Genomic DNA, 16,848 nt, shown 5'->3' on the forward strand with positions numbered 1-16,848 from the left:
CAGCACAAAGGGAAAAGCAAGACAATTTTCCTCTGTGCTAAAAACATTGGGAACCATTCCTAGAACAGATCCCTGCAGTAGAAGCAGCAATTGCACAAGGGGCACTGCATAGAATCTCAGAAGCTTTTCCCAACCAGCATAACTGTAAGATCATTGAGTCCCACTGTCAACCCAACACCACCACGCCCATTAAATCATGTCCCAAAATGTGATGGCCACACATTTCTTGAACACCTCCAGGGATGGTGACTCCACCACCTCCTTGGGCAGCCTGTTCCAAGGCTTGACCCTCCCCTTTCAGTGAAGAAATTTTTCCTAATCTCCAACCTAGCCTTCCCCTAGCACAATTTCAGACCAATCCCCACCTCATACCAATCTCCTTTCAGGTAGTTGTAGAGAGGATCCTACCTAGATCCTTCTAGTTTTATATAGGCAAACCACACACACACAAAAAAGATAAATGCTTGGCTTACCAGTTTCACCCTTTCCAAACCAATACTTAATGATTAGAAAGAAAAAGGCTAAGTAAACCAACAATTAGCATCAACAATGTGGTCACATCATTTTGGATTCTTATCATAGAATCATAGAATCACAGAATCAAGAAGGCTGGAAGAGACCTCAAAGATCATCGAGTCCAACCTGTCACCCTAAACCTCATGACTATCTAAACCATGGCACCAAGTGCCACGTCCAATCCCCTCTTGAACACCTCCAGGGATAGTGACTCCACCACCTTCCTGGGCAGCCCATTCCAAGCACAAATGTCATTTCAGAGTAGCTTCCTTACCTTGCACAAGCCAAGGCAACTAGTGCTGCAGCAGCATTTTCTTTTTGCTTGTATGGAATCTGTTGGCCTGAAGCAGAAGTGTCTTCCAGCCAGGAGCACAGCAAAGACTCGATCCCATTAAGACAGTCAGCTGGTTCCTTAGTCAAACTCAAAGGCTGACAGTCTCGAAGGCAATTCAATAGCACCTCAGCAGTTATGTTACAGAGAGAAGGGTCTGTTCTACTTTGAGACTGGATGAGAGGAAAGACCAAGAGAAGCCCCATTCGGGAAGTAAAGGGCGCCTGCTCAGGCTGCTGTAACAAGCCCTGACGCTTGAGCAAGGCCAGTGCTTCCTCATCCCCCGAGCTCTCCCGGTCATGCTGCTCCTCCAAGGCTAGCTGGCGCTGGGCGTTCCAGAGTCCCCGCAGAGCGTTCAGTCTGTACTCCAGCAGCCGAGCGTAGGCATTGCTCTGGTTCCCACACACCGACCGCAAGCGCTCGGCCAGCTCCGTCGGGTTCTTCGTCTCAAACGACAGGATCTGAAAGGAGGGCAAAGGTTGGTATTTATTGAGGGGGTCTTTGTCTCAAGGGGCTGGCAATGATGAGACTTTTAGAATGGCTTGAGTTGGAAGGGCCTTTAAAAGATCATCTAGCTCCAACCCTTCTGCCATAGGCAGGGACATCTTCCACCAGACCAGTTTGCTCAAGGCCTCCTTCAGCCTGGTCTTAAACGCTTCCAGGGATGGGGTATCCACAGCTTCTCTGAGCAACACTTTTCAGTGTCTCACCACCCTCATAGTAAAGACCTTCTTCCTAATGTCCAATCAATGTCTACTCTGCTCTAGTCTCAAGCCATTACCCCTAACCCTGTCACCTCATGGCCTTATAAAAAGTCCATCTCCAGCTTTCCTGTAGGCCCCCTTCAGGGGCCCCCTCCAGGCTGAACAGACTCAACTCCCTCAGCCTGCCCTTGCAGGAGATGTGCTCCAGCCCTCTGGTCATCTTTGTGGCCTCCTCTGTACCATCTATTGTGCTGGGGACTCCAGATCTGGACACAGAACTCCCAGTGGGGTCTCCCAAGAACAGAGTAGAGGGACAGAATCACCTCCCTTGACCTGCTGGCCACACTGTTTTTGATGCAGCCCTGGGTACGGTTGGCATAAATAAAATCACATCACTGTAGTATGATCTCTAGATCAGCTGTCTTCCACTACAGAGTGTGGGATCTATTTTGTTTTCTTTTCTGGGCATGAATAAAGCTACACTGGAGACCAAAGAGTGTGCAAGTGCTACAGAGCCTGTTACTGTTGCACCAGCATTGTCATTGAAGCCTGGGGTTGGCAAGTGCTGACACAGGTTTTTAAACTCTCAGTTGAGATGCTGAAATAACAAAAATATAGATTGTAAAGAAAACCACATATAGAATCATAGAATCATTTTGATGGGAATGACCTTTAAGATCATTGAATCCAACCATTCTCTAACTCTACCAAGTCTGGTGCTAAACCATGTCCTCCAGTACTGCATCTCTGCCTCTTATAAACACCTCCAGGAATGGGGATTCCACCACAGCCCTGCACAGCCTGGTCCAGTCTTCAAGAACCCTTGCAGAGAAGTAGTTTTTTTTTTTCCTAATGTCCAAACTAAACCTCCCCTTGTACAACTTGAGGCCATTTCTTCTCATCCTTCTGCTTGTTCCTTGGGAGAAGAGATGGACCCCCATCTTTCAAGGAGTTGTAGAGAGCCAGAAGCTCTCCCCTCAGTCTCTTCTTCTCCAGCCTGAACAACCCAGTTCCCTCAGCTGGTCTTCACAAAACCTATTCTCCAGACCCTTCACCAACATTACTGCCCTTCTCTGGACTCACTCCAGTACCAAAATGTCCTTCTTGGAGTGAGGGCCCCAAAACTGAATATAGTATTAGTATCTCTGAAAATAAAGATTTGCCTCCCCTGGAGGACTTTTGGTTGGTTGGTTAGTTGGTTGTAGGTTTTTTTGGTTGTTACGTGGGTTTTTTTGTTTGGTTGGGGGTTTTTTGTTTGGTTGGGTTTTTTGGTAACCAAGGCAATTTCACCAAGAACTTCAAAGGGACTGAGGGGGTGGAAGGTCCCAGGAGCTGAATTTAGCACCTTTCAATGGAAACTAATACGTCAACAGTGTTTTGCAGTAAGAATGTGTATGTTCTAGTTTTAGAGCTTCTCAAATAAACAAACAAACCAGCTCTCAAAAACAAACCAAGAGTTTTGTTATGCATTCTCCTTCCCCTGTTCTCCCCCCTGCCTTCCCTTTATCACATTGCACTTAGCTACACCTTTCTCAAAATATTTCCAGTTTAAAAACTTGAAGTCTCATCATCATTGTTCCAGACAGAAGAAAGAGGTTTTTTTGGCACTTCTAAGTGAAACTGGAGACAAAGATGCAACAGCAGAAAATAAGTAAACCGTGACAGAAGGAAACATATTTATGGGTTAGTACCCAGCCCAGTACTTAAAGGAACTCACAATCTGAAGGAAATTACAAAGTTTTCTCCCAGCAGCATACATCAACAGTTGAGATCACATCACTTAAGTTAAGGCAACCTCAAGTGTTCTGGTTTTGATGGGAGAGAATCCCAGGCCAGCCATGAGCTGCAGGCCATAAGTTTGGAGACAGCCAGGGCAGCTGACCTGAGCTGGCTATAGGTGTACCCCAGACCATAAACACCATGCTCAGTATAAAGAGGGAAGTTTGATGAGGAGCCTTCTGCTTTGGCTCCTCCTGATGCTGCTCCTCTTCCTTCTGCAGGTCTTGAGGACTGCTGTCCTGTTCAGTGTGACTGCTGTGCCTTTGCTGGGCTGAGTATAACTTTATATTGGCATTGGTACCAGTTCGGCTCTTTCATTAAATCTGTTTCCATTTCAGCCTGTGGTCTCCTCTCCTCTTCCCAATTCCCCTTCTCTGCTGGGCAAAGGTCATCGAGCGATGGAGCAAATGCTAGAGCTTAGCCCCAGACACAGGCTAAATGGAGCCAGACAGCAAAGAGCCAGCCATTTTCTGGTACTTTAGATCCACTGTCCAAAGAGCTTCTGCTCACATGCCACACTGGTTCATCTCCTCCACCCCCAAACACACACTATTTGGTCCCTCTTTCCACTCTAAAGCTGCTCTCCATTTAATTAAAAAACAAATAAAGGAAGGAAGGAGAAGATGAGCAATTAGGAGATGCAGTGAGTGATTTCCTACAGTGTTGGTTGGGTTCTTTTCAAGTGCAGGCAGTGGGAATACAGAATACTAAATCGATGTTTCTATCTCATTGCAGAATTTTGAGCAGCTTGATAAAACGCTTCAGGACAACTCACATCTGCCATTCCCACAAACACCCTTCCTGGAGTCAATGAAACTGCTTTTCAGTAGAACACTTATGGTTAGAGTCGTGAAAAGTTCACTTTAAAGTAATTCACATCATAATTAAACTTGAATAGATGTTAGTACTGAGCTTCTTAAAACTAATGAACCTATTTTAATGAATTTCCTCAATGAGATTAAGAATATTAGGCCCTTAACCACACATTATACATTTAAAATAACTCTCTCGTATTTTTGAGACAATAGAAGACACAAATTAGGAACTTTAATTGTTTCCTGTTAGAGATGCAATCACTCTGTACAGCAGTTTGCTTTCTTGAAGTAAACTGAGTGATGGATCATCAACTAAGTGACACCAAACAGCAGAAATGAAGGGAAAAGAAATGTTTTCATCTTGAGAGTTACAACACTGAGGAAAATAGAGCTATGGTCTCTGGCTAGGCTAATAACAAAGACACCACAAAAGACAAGTTGTACTATGCTTAGTCAGCTTTTCCATTCAGATGATACTTACATGGCAGAGAGGAGCTGGCTAAAGCCTTTTCCCCTTCCCCTAAACACAGTGGAATCCCCCAGCCCATGCCAGGTTGTATTTCAGTTGCACTCACCTAAAATATAACCATACTACTATGTTATCTCAAGCTTTGTACCACCTCATGTGAACTTGGAAGCAAATCTGTACCAAAGAAGCATAGAAACCTGATCTGTCTGGAAAGGTTAGGAGTGTCCTGCTTTAAGCTTTTCATAAAAGAAATAGGCACTAATTTGGGTTAATGATATGTGAAGGAGAGACTCCACTTGAAGGATTGTGTCCAGGTCCCCAGCCTCCAACACAAGAAGGACATAAAATTGTTAGAGCAGGTCCTGAGGAGGCCAGGAAGATGATCAGACAGCTGGAGCATGTCCCCTGTGAGGACAGGCTGAGAGACATGGGGCTGTTCAGCCTGTAGAAGGGAAGGCTCCAAGGGAGACCTCAAAGCAGCCTTCCAGTATTTGAAGGGGGCTACAGGAGAGCTGGGGAGGGACTTTTGACAAAGGCATGGAGTGACAGGATGAGGGGTGATGGCTTTCAAATGGAAGAAGCTGGATTTATATTGGACATTAGGAAGAGATTCTTCCCATGAGGGTGGTGAGGCACTAGAACAGGTTGCCTAGTGAAGTTTGGTGGCTCCAACTCTGGAAGTGTTCAAAGCCAGGCTGGATGGGGCCATGAGTAACCTGATCTAATAGCAGGTGCCCTTGCCCATGGCATGGAGGTTGGAATGAAGTGATCTTTAAGATTCCTTCCAACTCAAACCACTGTACGAGTCTGTGACAGTTCCAAAATTGGACTTAACAGAGATTTGAAAAACAATTCACAACATCTAGCTTTCATACACAGCTTACGGAACCAGTGAAGAAACTTGACTATTCAGCATCATTTGAAGGTTGATGCAGGCATTTGCACTTCCAGAAAAATAACAGGGTAGTGGGAGAAAGGCATAAGGTCATACTGGAGACTTCAGAAAATGTTGCCTAAGTCGATTTTCCTCAAAAGAGACTTTACTGACTAGAGGTAAGTATGCAGAGCTACCTCCAAAAAGGAACTTCAAGACCAAATTTTCACAATGACTGCCCATGCCAAACACTTGGGAGCTTCCAGGGTTCAGACATGCTCCCAGAATTCAGCTTACCACCACGGAAGCATTCTGGTACTCACTGGTTAGCAAAACACAACTCTTTCTAACCCAACACCAATGACAGAGCTTCATCAGCTCCATGCTATCTATGCTGCTTTGTGAAGCCTAAAGACTTCACAAATGAATTGCAGCCCTTGCCAAGGTTTCTTCAGCATGCTGGTTATGGTTTTCTCATATCCTCAGGCAACACTTGTTATCCTAAAGCTATGTGAAGTCAAAGCAAGTTAAAATAAAACGCAAGAAAAAAAAACAAACCACCACATTTACTCACAAATTCTGAAACAGGAAATACAAGGACCAAGTGTTTATAAAAGGCACAGGTGAGGAAAGGAAATAGAAAATCTGTGCTAAAATGATTTACACTAAGGCTGAACCACAAAGGTCTTCCCTATCATTTACCCTGCACATGCCTGTCAGAGGCTGTCATTCTGAACACCTTTTGCCCAAGGCTGTACCTAGTAAAGAGGGTTTTCTTCAGGCTACAAAACCTGGTGCACTCTGCCAAATCTCCCTTTTTAAATCCTCCAGCAAAATTTAATCCTTCACCTCTAAATTAGTTTATTTTCTTCCTATCCAGAGGACGTGCCTGTTCTCTTTGTTAAAATAAGGACAGATTCATTTCCCTGCACACATGTCTGTTACTCAGGCTGTCTTCTCCAATACCTCACTGAACAACTATTCAGCAAGAAAGAGGTAAAAATCTCTTTTCCTCCTTCCCCCTTGATGCCTCAGTATTTAGACTCTGAATTCAGGACTGATTTCCAGCATCCTTTTGTTGGTATTTGGGCCTCTTGTTTCAACATTTACAACACCTGGGGAGATCTCAGAAGCAGAGAGCCAAAAGCCAGCACACCATCAGCAGTCAGCTGAACCAGTCAATAAACCTCTCACTTCACAGCTCCTCAACAGACCTGTTTGCCAGACCCTTCACCAGCGTTAGTTACCTTTCTCTAGACATGCTCTAGCATCTCAACACCCTTCTCGTTGTGAAGGTCCCAAAACTGAACCCAGTATTCAAGGTGCATGTTCATCAATGCTGAGTACAAGGCATTACACACTTTCCAACTTTGTCTATTTCTAGTTGAGTTTTGAAGACCACCTCTGCAAAGTTTTTATTTTTAAAGTCCTACCCTTAACAGCCTGAAGTTACATTGAATGAAATACTGTGTTAGTAAAAAGTTCAATTGTCACTATTTTAATTTTGCAGTATTTTGTCCTTAAATCTTATTCCCTTCAATTACTTCAATGGCTGATCCAAAGTTCCAGTTTTTGCTTTGTTTCATCCTACTACACCACCATAACCAGATACTTCTTCCTAATAAACAGTATTTTCCCAATACTGCTCCAGAAAGCAGTCAGTGTGGCATTCACTATAACAAAGACTGATAGTAAATACTGGATATACTACAATTAGGACACAGTCATCTACAGGAGGAATTTTAGCCTGAGGTTCTAGGACCACATTAAGTAAATTTAAAAGTGAGCTGCTGCTAAAAGGCACCTTTCTCCTCTGACTAAAATTCCTGCCTCATCTTCTCCCTGGCAGTAGTGGCTACGAGGCCATTTTTGTTTGGTTGTCATTTTTTAAGCTAAATTTTTTGGTTTAGACCAGTTCCCTGGTGTGGAACAGCAGGTAGAATGGAAAAGAAAATGCATGGCTAGTGGCAGAGGTGAGAAGAGACTATTTGCAGTCACTCTCCCAACTTAAACAACCATTTTGGGATGAATATGATGGTTTCATTGATCAGTTTTAATTCTACTACATGGGGAATTGATGAGCAATGAAGCTGTTCAAAGGTGTATTTTTCCCTAATGTTATATATTGCAAATGAAAGCCTCTAAATTTCCAGAACAGCATTTAATTCTTTCTCGACATAATTAAATTGGCTGAACTCCACACATAAGGATAAGAGCTTCTTGAAGGTGGTGGTACATTTACCAGTATCAATTAGACTTGTAATACCCCCCTGAGTATTAAACAAGTACTATTCCCACTTCAAAGGGGGAACAAACCGTACATAAAAGCAAAACCAACCTCAGAATAATAAGGTATTTCAAGAAGAGGCATGAAAAACCATAACCAAATTACTTTCAACACCACCTTAGAGCTCAAAAGCTAGATTTAGATTGGACAGTAAGAAGTTCTTTACTCTGAGGGCAAAAGAATACTGGAACAGGTTGGCCAGGGAGGTGGTAGAGGCCCCATCCCTGAGACATTCAAGGTCAGGCTTGATGGGGCTCTGAGCAACCTGATCCAGTTGGGGATGGCCCTACTTACTGCAGAGAGGTTGGACTAGATGACTTTTAAAGGCCCCTTCACACCCAAACCATTCTATGTAGCACACAGTTGATGTATATGGAGCACTGCTTATTTACTTGGCTATTTTGTCTCTGGAAATACAAATAAAATCATACAAAAAAGACTGAATCACAGTATTTATGGATCATTGTAAAGGAGCAATACAGAAGCAACAGTTTTAAAGGTACCCTGGAAACTGAAATACACATCAGAACGTAAACTGGACCCATAAATACCATATACACACTCCTAGTCTTCCACTTTCTATTGCTCTGGTGGATAACAACATTTCTGTTTACAGCACTTTCTGCAGGCCCACAGCAGGAAGCTGTCTTAGTGCTTACACCACCTTGATTTCTTTTAAAACATTTTCCTAACCCCCCTACAAAGCTTTTTTTTTTTGATACATCTGTGTGTTTGCAAAATAGATACCTGCAAACATCATCATCCTGATGGTTTGGGTATTGATGCTGAGCAGCTGCTGCATGCTTCGAGTGCTGCAGTTGAAAACTACAACTTTCATGATTGTTCTGATTTTTTCTGCTCTAAGAAATCTTAATGGTATCACCTTATTCAAAACCTCTACTGATTCAGAATCCTGTATAGAGCAGCACAGCTTTTTAACAGCTCAGCTAAAAGCATGAATTGTTTTCCCTTGTGAAAACATTAGAAACCTAATTACCCGCTCAGAAACGAGCACCAAGAAATCTCTATCTCTTACTGCACACACAATATTGTACCAAACGATTTATTTTGATAATTGTACAAGTTTACCAAATAACCTTGGTATCTGAGATGAACTGCAGAGTACAGGCAAGCTGTAAACACACACAAAGAAATGCATTGTTACTTTATTTGTTTATGAAAAGAGTTCTTTGGCTCTCATTTAAGGAGGAGATAAAAAAACCTCTGTGAAAGGTAAAGAAAAATCTTTGTCATTTAAGTATCTGAGAGTGCAGACCAGCTGCAACTGGTAAGAAGAACTGTATTTGGGAAACAGAATCCTTTAGGCTAGAAAAGACCTTTAAGGTCATTGAGTCCAGTCATTAACCCTACACTACCATGTCCACCACCTAACCATGTCCCTTAGCAACACATCTGGGGGCTCCACCACTGACCTGGGCAGCCTGGTCCAGTACTTGACAACCCTTTTGAGGAAGAAATCGTTCCTCCTGTCCAACCTAAATCTCCCCTGGTTCACCTTGAGGCAGTTTCCTTTTGCCCTATTGCTTGTTCCTTGGGAGAAGAGAGCAACGCCCACTTGGCTCAAACTTCCTTCCAGAGCCATGGAGAGACAGATCTCCTGTCTGCCTCCTTTTCTCCAAGCTGAACAGCTCTGGTTCCCTCACAAGAGTTGTGCTCTAGACCCTTCAGCCGCTTCACTGCCCTTCTCTGGACCTGCTCCAGCCCCTCAATGTCTTTCTCAGAGTAAGTGCCCAAAACTGAAACCCACTATTCAAGACGTGGCCTCACCAGTGCCAAGTACAAGGGGACAATAGCGTCTCTAGTGCTGCTGGACATGTATTTGCAAAATCATCCTTTAGAAGAAGCTTTCTAGTATTTCTATCCAAGGATAAATAAAAGGTGGCTTGGAAAATAAAAAAACCACAAGGCAGGATAGTGCATACCATAAAACTGAATAAATTCAAACAGGTCCTTCTATGACAACTGATGATATCAGCAACTCCAATGGAGATTAAATGGGACAACATTGGCGGTTTACACAATTATCTAATCAAAGTGAGCTTAAAAGCAAAGCGATGAAGATTTCAAAGTCCTCCCAACAAGGCAATGTCTGAAAGAATGCTATCAGCTGCTGTGCAAAAACATCAGCCAAGGCTCACATTTGTGAGGTTACTTTCCTGTACTGACTCAATTTCAAGAACTAGCTCATCTGGTGCTACTTTGAAGGCTACAAACTCTCAAAAAATATTTGAAGTGGGACGGGATGCAAAAGGCAGGACTAGGGGACTTAAAAGCCTGACATACATGCCTGGATCAGCAGGTGCCAAGCTAGAGGTTGTAACCCCAAGAGAGGTCATCCACTTAGTAACAAGTCAATTAATTGTTTACGCTGGCATTAGGGATTTTTATCTTGACAGAGGTGAAGCTTGAAGATGGATGTAAGGTCACAACCAGGAAGATTTGGGAAGCACTGACCTAGATAATTACAGAGAACTACTCCGTCCTTCAGCAATGAGGGAAAAGTGACAAAATGTTTCTTCTAGTCCATGAGGAAAATGGGTGAAAGCCTCAAGTTTAGCAGATGCCTTCAAGTCTAAATAATTTCAACAGAAAACACAAGTTAGGCACATGATTGGCACAGGTTGTTACAAGAGCATTGAACTCCAGTTGTTCACTGGTCTGGGCAAGTCCAGACTCTGCTGAAGGGGAAACGAAGGGACACCACCTTTATTATTAGTAGTAGTAGTACCATCATCATTATTATTATTATTTACACTTACTTGATTAAAAAACATACCTGCAGTGCAAACTGACAGCTGCCCAGTGGCACCTCATACTCTATTCTCCAATAACAGAGTGTGACAAGAGTCAAAACATCAGATGAGGACACCTATATACATGGTCCAGACAGCTACTGAGGTAGGAGCTATAAATCTAGCTTCATGTTAAAAATATATCAAGGGAAACAAAAAATAAAAATCAGGTCTTTAGAACTTTTCCAGGCTATGCAGGAGAGCAGCAAGAACAGATATCTAAAGGACTGTTAGGTTGTTATGTAAAACAGAGAGTGCTTCCAGTTACATGGAGTGACACACAAGGTTGCTCCACTTTATAGTGTGACTACATATTGAAGACTTGTCTTTCTTCCTACTTATTTCCTTGTGACAAAGAACATAACTGAGCCCATCACTAGTTAGTTGAAAAACTGCTGATACTGCAGATTTAAAACTAATGAAAACACCAACCATAAACCTGAAGATCAGCCAAAAGGCCTCCTCAAACAGAAAGACTGCAAAGGTGACATGTGTCAACCAAACTAAACTGTCTACGAACAAGTGCACACTTTTGGCCATCAGATGGCCATGTGGCAGTTGATATGAACAACCACTGCTCAGCAATGTCCTTCTTATGAAGTTACCAAGGGTTAACACAACAATTTATATTGCCTGAACTCTACTAAGTCTCAGCATGTTGACTCTGGCATACTGGCAGATTAAAACTACATGCTTGAAGAGATCTCTGCCTACAGACATACCTCCTGCCTCGCTCCCAGGGGTTATTGTCTTTGTGAAAGATGTTTGACTGAGAGGATTCTGGAAGCGCTGCAGTTTCCATTGTAGCACATTAAAGAGCAGCTCATCTTCCATTAACTGCCCCTCCTGTGCAGGCATTGACATCCAGGGCAGAGATTGGACAAAGTGTCATGGCAACAGCTTCAGTTGTTTGTCATGTAAGGTTGTCTCCAAGAAGCTGAAGACTTTGCACTTTGAAAGTCATTTCTGTCTATGAAAACCTTTAAAGTAAGGGTGCAAAGGCTGGCATAATGGCTAACTAGAAGATTGTATTAGGAAGCTCATACCAGGAGAAGCTTTTATATGCACACAGTTATAAAATTCTCTCAAATGAAAGAAAAAAAAAGTGTCCTCTTTCTTTTTTGGGAATACATTTGCTTTGTAAATATGCTGATGGACAGTCTAAGAAGTTGCCATACATCATCTACATCACGTAAAGAAGAAACACAAAACAAAACCCCCATATTCTGTAAACCTAAAGATACTCCTAGAACAAGTTATCTTCACATGAAAGAGAAGGATAACAGTTTCATAACATACCAGCAAGTAAAAAAAAAAAAAAAACACACACATATATAAACATATTGAAATAAAAGTTGCATAATAGTCAAAAAAACAAAGTAATAAATTTTCATAAGCCCTTCTCAACATAATACCAGCACTCTAACATTTTTTCCTGGTTTTCTTTCTATAAATAGGGAAAAAACCTTTGAACAGAAGGACAAAGAAAACACGTCCAAATATATTATTCACCAATAAGTTCTTACAAGGGATATTTAAGCAGGACAGGCCCCTCCCCAAAACTACACATTTAAGTTTAATATTTTTTAATTAAGCATGTCACATCAGAAAATCAGTCAGGGTTCTGAGCACCACTGATGAAGCACAAGAAGTGGATTAAAGAAGTTTACTTATCAAAGCAGCAGCTGCACCATCTCCTACCCTTGCCCAGTAATACATCCCAAGAGATTTCTATTTGGACCAGTTTCACATGTATTTATTACTTTGCAAGTGGGAGTAGAAACAGTGCAAATGAGCTGTTCAGTATGTTACTCGATTGCGTGGCCACACTTCAACAAGATGCATGCACCTATTTCCACAAAATGGCTCCTCCAAGCCATTCCAGTTTACTAAGGTAGCCCTTTACTTAAAAAAAAAAAAAAAGGCAGAAAAAAGTTCTGAGCTAAATAATTTACATTTGCACCACCTAAAGTTTTATTCTTAACTTTCCCCTCTTGCTACCAAAAGCTATAAAGCATTTCACAAACAAGATCTGAAAAATAAATCACGTGTGGCCATCAATTGTTTTAGTTGAAATAAATAAAAAGCTTTAATATTCTGTAACTTAAGACTACAGATCAGAATATGTACCATAGCAAAAAGTTGCCTTTATTTATTTATTTTAAAGTTTCACACTGCAGACATGCACAACAGGAAAAAAAAAAATCTCTGGAACAGGAAAAAAAATATGCGAATCTGTGGCACTGGATTGCTGAAAGATTCAGTATGGAAATGTCATGAAGGACAAGACACAGTAACACTCATTCCATCCCATCTCCCCCAAACAAGTACAGTTTCATAGATATTCCTAAAAAAATTCTCCAGAGCTGAAGTGTTTGTCAGGTGAAGCTGTGTCAAGTTTCATGATGGGATATACTTCTGGCCTAGCTTGCAAGATCTTAAAAATGAGGTTTGGTTTAGGTTTTGCTTTGTTTTTTATTATATCCTCCTTTGTTATGATATGATACAAATAATGTTATGGGGGCATGTATTCTTCTAAGGCAGTTATTGGGCTCAATGCTGTTTCTAGAACTATGCAATGGTATGGAAATATTTTCTTAAATACAAACTGGATTGAACGCCAGAGTGGACTCTGATGACAACAGATAATCATCCTATGTTTATACACATAGGTATAAGTCATCCACCTCAAAAGTCTCTCTTTTCTTATTCATGTGCTATTTGCCAACATCCATTTCATGTGAGCAGCAAAGGTTCTCACCCCAACCCCCAGTGTCACATCACAGAAAAAAAACCCTGCACATTCAGCAAAAAAACAAAAAAACAAAAAACCCAAACAACTTTCCTTAGATAAGGCTGTGGGAAGTTTTTATAAACACCACGAAGACTTCACATCACAAGGTGAACAATGACGTTGTCATAAGTGCCAGTCTGGCTCCTTGGGTTCTTAGCAACACCCGAGTCAGCAACCAAAGCCTCGCTAAAGGGTTTTGCGGCCTAAACGCTTGTGACCTAACACGGCAGAGAGATAAAGCTCCTGCTGAACCATCCCCTCTCAGCTCACACCACTCAGCTCCTCTGACAAAGACCCTGTGTCATTGCAAGCCACACTGCTGGAGAAGAGGGCGGGGTGAAAAAAGAGAAGGGAGGCACAGAGGGGGAAAAAAAATGCAGTCTACAAAATAGATGCAACCTACAATCCGTGACATTCAGTCCTTCACCGTCTCCTCCTCAGCTAAAACAGCTCTGCCATCCGCCTGCAGCCAAAATCACCACCAGTTCTGAGCAGGTAAAAAGCTGGAAGGAAAATCTCAGCTGCCCCCCCTGGCTCTTCAACAATGATCACTGTCAATAGCCTAAACAAACCACCTAGACACCACAAGCATCTTATTATAACGCTGATTAATTACAGACCATCTAAAAGTAACAGCACAAAGATACAAAGCCATAAATAAACGAGCCTAAGGCCACACTGAAATACAGGCGCGTGGTTCGCATTTCCTACCCCCACTGGTTCAAAACAAGGAGGTAGCACCAATATTTCACCCTCCATCTTCATTAGCGCCTCGCCACCCTCCTGCCCAGCTCCACTTTCATCACGATTTGAAACAAATTAGATTGACTGAAAATAAGCAGACTGCCTCCATACTCCAGACCCCAAATCCTTCACCCTGCATCTGCAGCCACCATTCTCCATCCTCCCCTAGTCATTCTCCCTGCTTCCCCCCATAACATCCTCCTCGCCTCAGGCCCCCACTGTCACTGTCTTCCCTGCCCTGAGGGCATCCTCCTCTTCCTCGCCCCCCTCCCCTCAACCCTCCCCTCACCCCTCCCCTCAGCTCGGGGGGCCGCGGGCCCTCCTCACCTCCAGCTCCGTGTCTCCAGGTTCGGCCACCCCAATGATCTCGCTGGGCAGCTCGGCCAGGTCGGTGACCCGGATTAGCCCGTCGTGCAGGAAGATGGTCTCTTCCTTCACCGACAGCCACTGGGCCGAGTCGGTGGCCGCCGCCGCCGAGGCACCCGCTGGGGACCCCATGGTGCGGAGGGCGGGGGGACTCCGCAGGGCTGAGGCGAGGCGGGTCCCGCTACCCCCCCATGGCGGGGGCAGGGTGGGGGCAGGGGGGTCCCCAGCGGTCTGGGTGCCGGACAGCCGGAGAGCTGTGGGGAGCAGCGAGGAGCGGCGCGTTGCCACCGCGGCGCCAGCGGAGCGGGGACCTCCGGGAGCCGCCGTGCCCGCTCGCAGCCACCACGTCCCGCTCCCTCCTCACACACACAGGTGACAGCGCGACGCCATGTTGGGGGCTGAGGCGGAACCGGCATGCACCGCGCGGGGAACAATACAGCCTGCCCCCTCCCGGCCCCGTGGGGCTCCGCCCCGCGCCGCGCCCCTCCTGCGCCGGGCCCGCCCCCCGGCGCCCCCCGGTGCCTCCTCCCGGGCTCGGCAGACGTCCCCCGGTACCCCGCCCCGCAAGGGCGGCTCCCCATGCGCCGCGCCCGCGCAGTGAGGGGCGGTCGTGCAGCGCCTCGTACCGTGCTGAGGGGAGATCGCCGCAGCCCATTCCTCTCCGGGGCTTTTCCCCTCAGCCCCTCGGTCCTGCTTTCCATGGGGCTGTCCCCATCTGCGCCTCGGCCCGCACCGAGGATAGATGCCCTCAGCGCCTCAACCGCGCTCCCACCCAGGACTGCTCCCCCTCAGGGTCTCGTCCCCTCACGCAATGGCTGCTCCTCGCAGCTCCTCAGTTCCCTTAACCCAAAGGGCCCTCGCTGCTGCCTCAGTGCCTTACTCCGAGGGTGAAGCCGCCCTCCTCAGGTACCCTCCAGCCTCACCTTCCTGGCTAGTCAGGGCCTCTCTGAAAGTGTCCTTTTCCCTCTGGGACTGGTACCTCGGGTGCCTCAACTTCCACACAGGGTATTTTCTTCCCTCTTGGCACTTTTGGTCACCTCTATTTTGCCTGCTCCTCTCCTTCTTCCAGAATTATGTCTCCTTTTTTGCTTGCCCTTCCATGTCTCCATCTTCTCCATCACCTCCTGGAAGGAATTCTGTCTCCTCTCAGGGATCCCTTTCCCAAAGTACTTGTGAACAAGCAGGTATGTCCCTTCGACCCCCTACCTCCAAGTTTATCTGTGTCGTTATGAGGATGCCAGAAGCAAAAGGTTCACAATACCATGGTATGTGTGAGGAAAAAAAGGGATTTCAGAGAAAAATCGACCCTTCTCTCTGAGCGTCTCTTTGGGGCACCATTGTGTAACGTTCCCCGTTTCCCACCAGTCTAATTTCACACATTTGCTTCAGGCCTTCAGCCAAGCAGGTTCAGAGGGGCACAAAGTGCCACAGGCAGCTGTACTCAATGGTTCAGCAGAGCAGGTGCTTGTGAGACAAGGCACGTTGATGAGAAAGACTTGATGATAAATGTTAAATGTTTTTGGTGTGTAATTACTGTGGGGATTCCCATTGCAAGTGGCTGCTTTTCATGAAACAGTGACTCTACAGAAGAGAGCAGAGTTGGAGCGCTGCAGATTTATTTACCTGTTATATCACGTTAAATTATTTAATATATTAGTGCATGCTAAAAAATGGGTGGTGGCATGGGAGGAAAAGTGTATTCAGAGCTGCAGCAAAATTAGCTCAACTCACAGTGCTTTATGTCCTATTAAATCTGGTTGGGAAGAAGCATTGTTTCTCATGTGATGGGCCACCACTCAGCTTACTACCCACACAAAGCATCTTCATATCACTGCTTGAGCAGCATGAGCATGCACAGAATTTAGTAATTTGTCTTTGAGGCCAGTTCAAGTGAGTTTTATAGGAGATGAACTCCCTCTCTGCTCTTGTGAGGACTCTCGTGGAGTACTGCATCCAGTTCTGGTGCCCCCAACACGAGAAGGACATGGAACTATTACAGCAGGTCCAGAGGAGGCCACAAAGATGATCAGAGTGCTGGAGCACCTTCCCTGTGGGGACAGGCTTGGAGAGTTGAGGTTGCATAGCCTGGAGAAGTGAAGGCTCCAGGGAAGCTGCCTATCAGCCTTCCAATACCTGAAGGGGGGCTATAAGAAAGCTAGGGAGGGACTTTTTACAAGCTGGAAGAGGGGAGCTTTAGAATGGGAAGAAATTCTTTACAATGTGGGTGGTGAGACACTGGAACAAGTTGCACAGGGAGGCTGTGGATGCCCCTTCTCTGGAGGCATTCAAGGCCAGGTTGGCTGGGGCCTTGAGCAAGCTGGTCTAGTGAAAGATGTCCCTGCCCATGGCAGGCAGG

The 16,848-nt window shown here is 44.8% G+C and overlaps 1 protein-coding gene across 2 annotated transcripts in view; it reads right to left on the bottom strand.

Annotated features, from left to right (window-relative positions):
- The window catches only part of HECTD4 (HECT domain E3 ubiquitin protein ligase 4), an 89,389-nt gene extending 74,765 nt beyond the window's left edge, over nt 1–14,624 (bottom strand). For both annotated transcript variants that reach the window (XM_054392495.1, XM_054392494.1), the window contains exons 1-2: nt 14,454–14,624; nt 791–1,308 (exon numbers count right to left, since the gene is read on the bottom strand). In XM_054392495.1, coding sequence (XP_054248470.1) covers nt 791–1,308; nt 14,454–14,624 — 689 coding nt within the window. The remainder of the gene's footprint in view (nt 1–790; nt 1,309–14,453) is intronic.
- Between the last annotated feature and the right edge of the window lie 2,224 nt (nt 14,625–16,848).

The sequence above is a fragment of the Indicator indicator genome, chromosome 26 (assembly GCF_027791375.1).
Source record: "Indicator indicator isolate 239-I01 chromosome 26, UM_Iind_1.1, whole genome shotgun sequence".
Taxonomy (NCBI): Eukaryota; Metazoa; Chordata; class Aves; order Piciformes; family Indicatoridae; genus Indicator; species Indicator indicator.